At 48.7% G+C, this 8,691-nt stretch overlaps 1 protein-coding gene across 2 annotated transcripts in view; it reads left to right on the forward strand.

Moving 5' to 3' along the window:
- PLXNA2 (plexin A2) overlaps positions 1 to 8,526 on the forward strand; it is a 315,976-nt gene extending 307,450 nt beyond the window's left edge. For both annotated transcript variants that reach the window (XM_084611054.1, XM_084611055.1), the window contains exons 29-32: positions 346 to 515; positions 4,007 to 4,219; positions 6,169 to 6,319; positions 7,716 to 8,526. In XM_084611054.1, coding sequence (XP_084467180.1) covers positions 346 to 515; positions 4,007 to 4,219; positions 6,169 to 6,319; positions 7,716 to 7,811 — 630 coding nt within the window. In that variant the 3' untranslated portion in view covers positions 7,812 to 8,526. The remainder of the gene's footprint in view (positions 1 to 345; positions 516 to 4,006; positions 4,220 to 6,168; positions 6,320 to 7,715) is intronic.
- Positions 8,527 to 8,691: the final 165 nt, after the last annotated feature.

An 8,691-nucleotide genomic window follows, 5' to 3' on the forward strand; every position in this document is an offset into this window, starting at 1 on the left:
GAAAGCCACCATGTCTGTAAATGTCTGTCTTTACCCATCTCCTCAGCCTCGGATATCTGCAATCCTTTTGTAGTGCCCTCAGCAATGGTTATAGCACAGATTGCATTTCAGAAGCAAAAGAAAAGGTGCTTAACATTAAGAATAAAACCAATGTGCCTCAGAAGTTCAGCCAGCCCATTCCTATAAGGTTACATATACCTTACGTATTCCTATAGGGTCTATACCTATACCTTTCTGGAGCTGTGCATAGCCTGTGTCACCATCTGGTGTCCCCTCCTGCTGTTGCTGTTTAGCCGAGTGTGCATATATCCCTCCCATCACCCCGTTGGTTGCTGCTCCCATTAGGGTACGCTGCAGAAATTCGTGGATGACTTGTTCGAGACCTTGTTCAGTACTGTGCACCGAGGCAGCGCGCTCCCACTGGCCATAAAATACATGTTCGATTTCCTGGATGAGCAAGCAGATAAGCACGGCATCCACGACACAGATGTGAGGCACACCTGGAAGAGCAATTGGTAAGAGCATGGGGAGTGGGGGTGGACCCTACTGTTGAGCAATTATCCACAACCTGGAAAAGAATGGACTCCTGGGGCTGGGGCTTGGAGCGGGAGGAGGAGGGACGTAGTCTGTGTAATTGGAGGCAGCTCGGAGTGCACATGTGCTTCACCGAATAAACCTGATGCTGCCATAACTCCAGTGATGAGCTGCCAAAATCTGAAGAACCGGTTCCTTCAGTCACTCTGGGTCTTCGGCAGTACGTCCTTCACTCGCTCCGGGTCTTTGGCGGCACTGAGGGACCCGCCGCCGAAGTGCCACCGAAGACCGGGCATGAGTGAAGGACCCGCTGCCGAAGTGCCGCCAAAGGCCTGGAGTGCTGCCGGGAGAGTAAAAAGGGATTCTCAAGGGGAGTCTCCACAGCCAGGAGCTCAGGCGGGCCGGACAGGACGGTCCTGCGGGCCAGAGTTTGCCCAACTCTTTAACAACCGGTTCTAAACCGGCTTCTAAATTTAACAACCGGTTCGCGCAAACCGGTGCGAACAGGCTCCAGCTCACCACTGCATAACTCCCTTCTTTCATTGTTACGGAAGATGCCAGCATACACACCTTTGTGCAAATCTCTGCCCCTTTCCTTCTCTCTGGGAGTCACAAAGCTTGTTCTTTTTCTTTTCAGTGCACTTCTGCATTTTTTGTGCTTGGGGGTGATTGTCACATTCTGGCTGCCGTCAGATATAATGGAAGGAAGCACCCCTGACACAAAGCTTTGCTCATACTCTTCGATCCAAACCTCCAGTACCTGTGCTGTCCCAATTATGGGACCTCCTTGCTGCTGTGACAATGTACTTCAATTCTGACCTGTTGTGATTCAAATCAGGAACCCCCACCACACAGACAGCTCTGCCAGTGCATCTCAGTCCTGACCTGTGCACCAGCTCCCGCTGTTGATCTCAGACCTCAGAGAAGCTACAGGTTATTGACAGTGCAACAAAGAGCTAAATTGGCACTGAGAATTAAGCAAAGTGTTCCTTGCCTTTTCATTTACAACTTTAATCTGTTAAAATCTGGTTATTTTTCTAAGTATGAAGCATCCAGGAAACTGCCTGTTAAATTATTTAGGGGTTATTATAGGATAAACTAATACCACTCCTACAGACCTTTTTCACATCACCACTCAGACAAATGTGGTTTTGGGTGTAAATTCTAGACCCCTCCTTTCATTCCAGGGGTAGGAATTATTAATTGTTGTTTGTACTCCAGTAGTTCCCAAAGGCCTCTGTGTGCACAATAAAATATAGCTCCTTCCCCAAAGAGCTTACAGTCTATATAGACAAGACAGACAAAGGAACTGTGGCAAAGCTGGGAATTGAACAAAGGTATCTTGCATCGCAGTCCAGTTCTTTAGCTCCGAGACTGCCCCTGCCCTCCAATAATGAGAAGAGGCGATTTTGGAAATGGCTGGGTTGTATACAGGCAGGTAGTTAACAGCCATACCTTAGGTGTATGAAATTATCAAAAGGGGAATGCCTGCTAATGCTCAGAGGTGACAGTTCAGTTAGGAGCTGCTCCTTCCCAAATGCTTCGGGAGCCGTGGAGAAGGGAGGAGAGAGCAGATGAGTGGAGCTCACACTTAAACTGTGTGCAATTGACACAAACTTCAGCTTGGACTCAATGTTCTCAAAACAATTGGAGCTATTATATCTTTGCCTTTGCTGTTATTTTAGGATTATTTTAGGGTTAGAAATTTACCTGGGGTGTGGGGAATCCATAACAAATGGTAGCCCCCTGAAGACTTTTTATTTTTTTTCCACCAGTCCCTCGTGGTTTAAAAAGCCTCTAATCATCATGTGTGCAAAAACCGGATTCCCCGCTAAGGCTGTGGGAAGCTAAAAACAATTTAGTGAAAGCTTTAGAAGAAGGAGCTATTAGGATAAAATGTTTGAATCCTGAATAAAATGACAGTTCTTAAAGCTATAAAGGGAAACGGTGTCGAACAACAAAGATTTTTCTACCACAGCCATCAAACCACATGGGTTCTGGCTGCTGATGGGGACCCAGCCATTGTACAGCTTTGCATATGGGAACAAAGGAGGAGTCAGGGCAGAGGTGTAAATTCTAGTTTTCAAACTAATCATTACATTGAACCTTCACTATGTCTTTACGTTTCCATAGCACTCTCCAAACATTCGTGAATGCTTGCTATGCCCCTAGGAGAGAGCCGAGCATTGTCAGACAGAGGAATAGAGGCACTGAGAGGGGAAGTGGCTTGTCCCAGATATGAACTGGGTCAGCGTTAGGGATGAGAGTATAACTCAGGAGTTCTAGCCCTATGCTCCAGGCCTAGCTCCTTTGAAAAAGGAAAGGGTTAAGTCTCAGACCACATTAGATCTCCTGGGGGAGTCCAGCTGGAAACTGAGACTTTAGTAACTGGGGTTGTAGACTCAGGTCACCTGTTAGAAGTAGCAGGAGAGCTGGGAAGGGTGCAGGGTGAGATGTTGGGGAAGGCAGGTGTTAAGAACAGGTGGAAGAGGGAAGGCAGTTTAGGCGACTGAGGGGGGTCTGGGAAGTAGCCGGAGAGCTGGTCAGCATAGAAGCAGTTCAGGGCCCTCATACAGAGAGCAGCGATTGGGAGCAAGTGGAGGGTTGAGGCAGTTGACAAGAGACTCTGCTCTGCGATGGCATTGAGCAACTTGTCTGCAGTGCTCCAAGGGTTAAGGCTGAAGCCTTGGTTGTAGCTAGCTGGCTAGCGAGGGAGAGCTGGGACTTGAAAGCTAACAGAAAGCAGCAGCTGGTTTTTGATCCTGCTACAGATCCAAAGGAAAAGGGAAGAATAATTCTCCTTTGATTACCAAGGCCCAGGATTTGGGGGCAGGGGGGAAAGGCAGAGATACCTGATGTGCTCCTTCCAGAGTGATGGGCTGGGAACAGGCCCTCGATTCTGCTCACTGCAGTGGATTGTTAGTGGGGACTCCAGTAGCACCCCAATATCCTCACCAGCTCAGTGCCACAGACCTTCGCTCTAAAGGACGCTGAGATACAGCACTGACTAACAGACTGCCCTGGACCTCCTCATAAACCCCAGCACCCAATACTGGCAAATGCTGGGGGCTCTACTAAAATGGAGAGCTTCCTCTCTGCCTTACAGTACGGTTCCTGCAGTCCACTTGGCTTCAGCACCCTGGCCTGTCCGGCTGCCACATGATGTGGTACAAGTTCAAGTCAAATGGCAGCCACTCCAGAGTGGGCAGGGTCAGCAGGGGCTGGGCCAAGGGGTGGCTGGAAAATCAGAGAAGAAAAGTAGTCACTAGCCTGGACCAGATTTGGTAATGAGATGGGCTCAGCTCTGCTTAGGGTACCATTGCGGACTGTGTGGGCCCATTACTGCCACTTAGTGCTTAGAAGGGGCACAGCCCTGAGCAGATCATTGCAGGACCTGAAATACATGGGTAAGAAAGATACCCTCCTGTCTCGAGGGTTTGTGACTTATTTTTATTCCTTTGTTTTCCTGCAGCCTCCCTCTCCGGTTCTGGGTGAACGTAATCAAAAACCCCCAGTTTGTGTTCGATATCCACAAGGGCAGCATCACAGACGCCTGCCTCTCTGTCGTTGCCCAGACTTTCATGGACTCCTGTTCCACCTCAGAACACCGCTTGGGCAAGGACTCCCCCTCCAACAAATTGCTCTATGCCAAGGATATCCCCAGCTACAAGAGCTGGGTAGAAAGGTAGGTCAGCGTGGGAGCATAGTCAGGAGCAGCAGTGGCTGTCTCATTGCACCACCTGGTCAACCATTGTAGTGTGTATGTAACCCATGCCTGCTTGGTGTGGCACTCTGTCCACAGGCACTGACTCCATGGGTGCTCTGGCCCTGGAGCACCCATGGAAAAAAAATCAGCACCCGCCAGCAGCCAAGTTCTGCCCCTCCCCCCGGCGCCTCCTGCCTGCCGGTAGCCCTGCTGGTCAACTCCTTCCTCCCTCCCAGCATCTACCACCCGCCGCGGAACAGCTGTTCGGCGGCATGCAGGAGGCACAGGGAGGGAGGGGGAGGAGCGGGGATGGGGCGTGCTCAGGGGAGGGGGTGGGAAGAGGTGGGGCAGGGGTGAGGGCTTGGAGGAAGGGGTGGAGTGGGGGTGGGCCTGGGATGGAGTGGGGTGTCGAGCACCCCCGGGAATAGAGGAAGTTGACGCCTGGGGCTTTGTCCCGCTGTACTGGCACCTAGACCATCTAGAGATTAATGAGTCTGCTGCAGCCTTAGCTAAGAGGCATGTGGCTTTTAGCGCATGCATTTAGCTCCAGAGGTCCCAGGTTCAATCCCACCTGCTGAGGTTTGTCAGCATTACATGTGCATTGCTGGATCTGCAGCCATAGCATAACGTAGCCTGATTCCATGGTCTAAACGGCATTTGAGCCGATGAGCTCTTGGATGGAAGATGACATGATGCTGGTGACGTTCTTCCTCTGAATCAATGCCAAGCATCATTATTGCCAAGCCCCAATCATGAGCCAGGACCCCACTGCACTAGGCGCTGTACAAACACAACAAAAAGATGGTCCCAGTCCCAAAAAGCTTCCAGCCTAAATATAAGATGAGGGGACGGGATGAATACAACAGACAGACAAGGGCAGCACAGGGAGGCGGTGCTGGTCAGTATGATAAGCAGCAGTCACAGTACACCAGCCTTCTGACCACTGTCAGGTGTTGTGTAGGTCTCATGGCAGAGGAGCATTTGCAGGAGGACAATGAGGTGGTTCTGGCAGATGCTTCTATTCATTCCCTCTGAAGCACCTGGCACCGACTGCTGTCGGAAGACAGAACTCTGGGCTAGCTGGACCATTGGTCTGATCCAATACAGCTGTTCTTGTGTTCTTGTTGGATGGGTGTGTCACCTATAGTCTTGCTGGTTTTTGACCACCTATCAGAGGAATGTAGTGAGTAGTAAGCATTTTTTAATGGTAGAGTTTAAACTAAAACGAGAGGTTTCCTTGCTAGTTTTATGCTGACAATGAATGACGAGTGATCCAGTCTGCCTCCCAGTTGGCAGGTTCACGAGCAAACATGGTAGGATGGTTGAAAGGGAGAGAGCGAACAGTACAGTTCAAACACGCATGCTGCTATGGCCGGTGCTGACTTTCAGATTAGATGTGCAACGGAGACCTCAACCATTAAAGATCCCCTAGCACTTTCTTGGAGTCTTAGCCTTGGTGCCTGACCCAGATTGCAGTTCAGATCATTGTCGTCTCCCTCACACAAATCCCCCCTGTAGTTTCACTGGATAAGGTGGTATCCCTCAGTTTCTCCACTAAGCTTCGGTGTAGTTTTTGGATGAAGATTACATAGTATTACTGTGCAAAGTCATAAAGCTTCTCTGTTCTCAGGACCCCAGAAGTTGCTGCATTTCAGTGTGGGGTAAAATGTTTCCTTTGATATGCACAGGGCCAGATTTGCTGTGGCTCCTGCTTGGTTAGGAGCAATCGGGAGGAGAGGCCTTGCTGGCACCTTGCAGAGTTCACAAAGGCCAGATAGAACTGCAGACCCCCGTTCTGGGCAATGAATGCTAGCTGAGACTGAACTCTTGGAGTTTTACATTCAGGAGGCTTTGGCATCCCTGCTGCGCACACGGGGCCCTTCCTTGCCAATATGTTTTTCATTTGTCTCTCACCTTTCATTCCCCAGGTATTATGCAGACATTGCAAAGCTCCCAGCCATCAGTGACCAGGATATGAATGCCTACCTCGCAGAGCAGTCACGCCTACATGCCATTGAGTTCAACATGCTGAGCGCGCTCAATGAGATCTACTCTTACGTCAGCAAGTACAGTGAAGAGGTGAGCAGGCCCCATCCCTTGTGAGGCCATGCCCCCACCTCCGGGCCACAGGATACATGGCAATCCTGCCACCAAGTCACCTTAGACAGATAGAGTCTGTTGGGAGGCGGCTCTGGGTGTAAGTGAGATATGGAACCTTTCACCTCTAGGTCGGCAGTTCAGTTCCACTCTGGCTTGGTAGTGACTGAAAGTCACCCTGGACAGGTGGTTAGCCCCAGTCCTGTTCCTGGCATGGTTAGGCTTTTCCACATAGCACAGTTGGCTTCCTGGCTGGCAGTCTCAGAAGGGAGGCCAAAGGCTGAATGGGGCCTGGAGGCCAATTCCCCCGCTCAGAGCTGGTTGGTGGGGCAGCATGGTTGAAGCTTTCACTGCTGCTATCAATGCTGTATCTGTGCTGTGCATCAGTAGGCGGCTTTAGTCTCCAGAGCTCCCGGTGCAGCACATCCCATCAGAACCAACCCCTTGAAGCATTGTGTGGGCAGCTCTGAATTCCTGATCCTGGGTGCACCCTCGGTGCAGCCCATTTCTAAATGCAGGGAAAAATCGTCCTGCCCCAGCGAACCCCCTCACAAATCCCAGTGTCCTCAGGGAACTTCTAGTATGGCACAAACTTTGTGTCACAGCAAAGCTGGCAGCATGGGCTCCTTTAATGCATGCATCACTTGAAACCAAGTTCTCGCCATCTGTTCCACCCCTTCATTTTCATTGTGAGAAGAACCTGTTTTGCAATTACATCCATTAAAAGGAAGATTTTTGTCATTTAATTGCATGTCTGCATTTATGATACAATGCCACAGCCATCTTCCGATTAGAGACTAAAATCACGTAACTTTCATGCTAAATGAGACTGGCAATGCAGAGTCAAAGGCACAAGAGCACGGGAATGATTGCAGTGTGATGGTCTAGTATGCAGCAAACAGTCCAACAAATAAATCAGCATGGCTGGGAATAGAAGAGCACTCAGTGCTTTGTTTGTCTTGGTTAGTTAAGTTTCTTTGAAGGAACAAAACTAAGAGGAGGGACTGACAGCAACCGGCCAGCCTCAGCCTTCCAAGTGTGGAGAGCATTCAGATTGGGGAGTGACCCATAAGCTGTAGGTGGCCCTCCCAACTCCTGGGCAAGGCTTGCCAGACCTGTACTGGACCAGCGGCATTAACCTAGCCTGCCCCAAGTACTTCTGTTTTACCAGCTTCACAAACCACTACTGCCATGTTGCCCAGGGAAGGGAGTTCAGTACACTGGACCCATCCTAAGTATCTTTCCTGCATGTCATCATTAACCCTTGGAGTCCATCTCTGAGTATTTTTCTCTCTCTATTTATTCCCCTCCCCCGCCCCTTCTTTCTTTTTCTCTCCTTTCTGGGATGTTTACATGAATCATGTTTGTTTTGCACCAGATCATCGGGGCTCTCGAGCAGGACGAGCAGGCGCGCAGGCAGCGCTTGGCATACAAAGTAGAACAGCTTATCTGTGCCATGTCTATTGAGAGCTGAAGAAAGGAGATGGTGCTCCTAGGACCAGAAGGAACTAGTTACTACAAAGGCTCTTGGGAATGAAGAGTATGAACAAGCAAGGAAGGTACTGGACCCATAGAAATACTGAAACATCCTCTGGGGGAAGCAGGGATTGGCCCAGATAGTAAGTTCAAAATCATTTAGATTCCAGTTTGAAAGGACAGCAAGAAGGACAGTGCATCTCAAAGCAAAATAGGATCAAGCTGGAGTAATTCTTCAAGTCATATGTGTGGAAGGAAGGAACCTGAGAAGTCTGGATGCCTCCGTGACTGCTACTTTGCATGAAAATAATTTGATATATATTAGGAAATAATGAAAACTGTATTTAAAGGGTTTAAAAAAAGAGGGAAAGAAAAAAATTAAAGCAACCACAGTGGCCACACAGATAATTCCGCCAACAAAATGCAGTTCCAAATGCTCTCTCTCTCTTACTCATCAGTTTCCTGTGGTGTGTGGCTCAGACATTCTGCGAATAGACTCCTATGCTAATCCGAAAAATTGGAAAATTAAATTATTCCTGTTCCTGGGAACTTTTAAAAAATATGAGCACAAGTTTGCACCAGACCTTTTTACACAAAGGAAGATAATAGTTTAGCTGGAAATAAATCCAGTGGCACCAGAAAGAACTTTACCTGAATTACAGAACCATCAGATCATCTAACCTGTTTGTCTTGAAATCCAGCTTTATCTATGTATTTATATAGTGTCAATATATATATATTATATATATATTTTTTAAATCCCACTTACTGTTGAATGATGGTGGGTCTGATTTTAAACATTTTTCTCTTTTATTTCCATTCCATTTCAACACACAGCTCCACCCAGGTGTAAAGATTCTGTGGTATTTTTGTTTGCT

Source organism: Lepidochelys olivacea (genome assembly GCF_965140295.1).
Source record: "Lepidochelys olivacea isolate rLepOli2 genome assembly, chromosome: 21".
In the NCBI taxonomy this organism is placed as follows: Eukaryota; Metazoa; Chordata; order Testudines; family Cheloniidae; genus Lepidochelys; species Lepidochelys olivacea.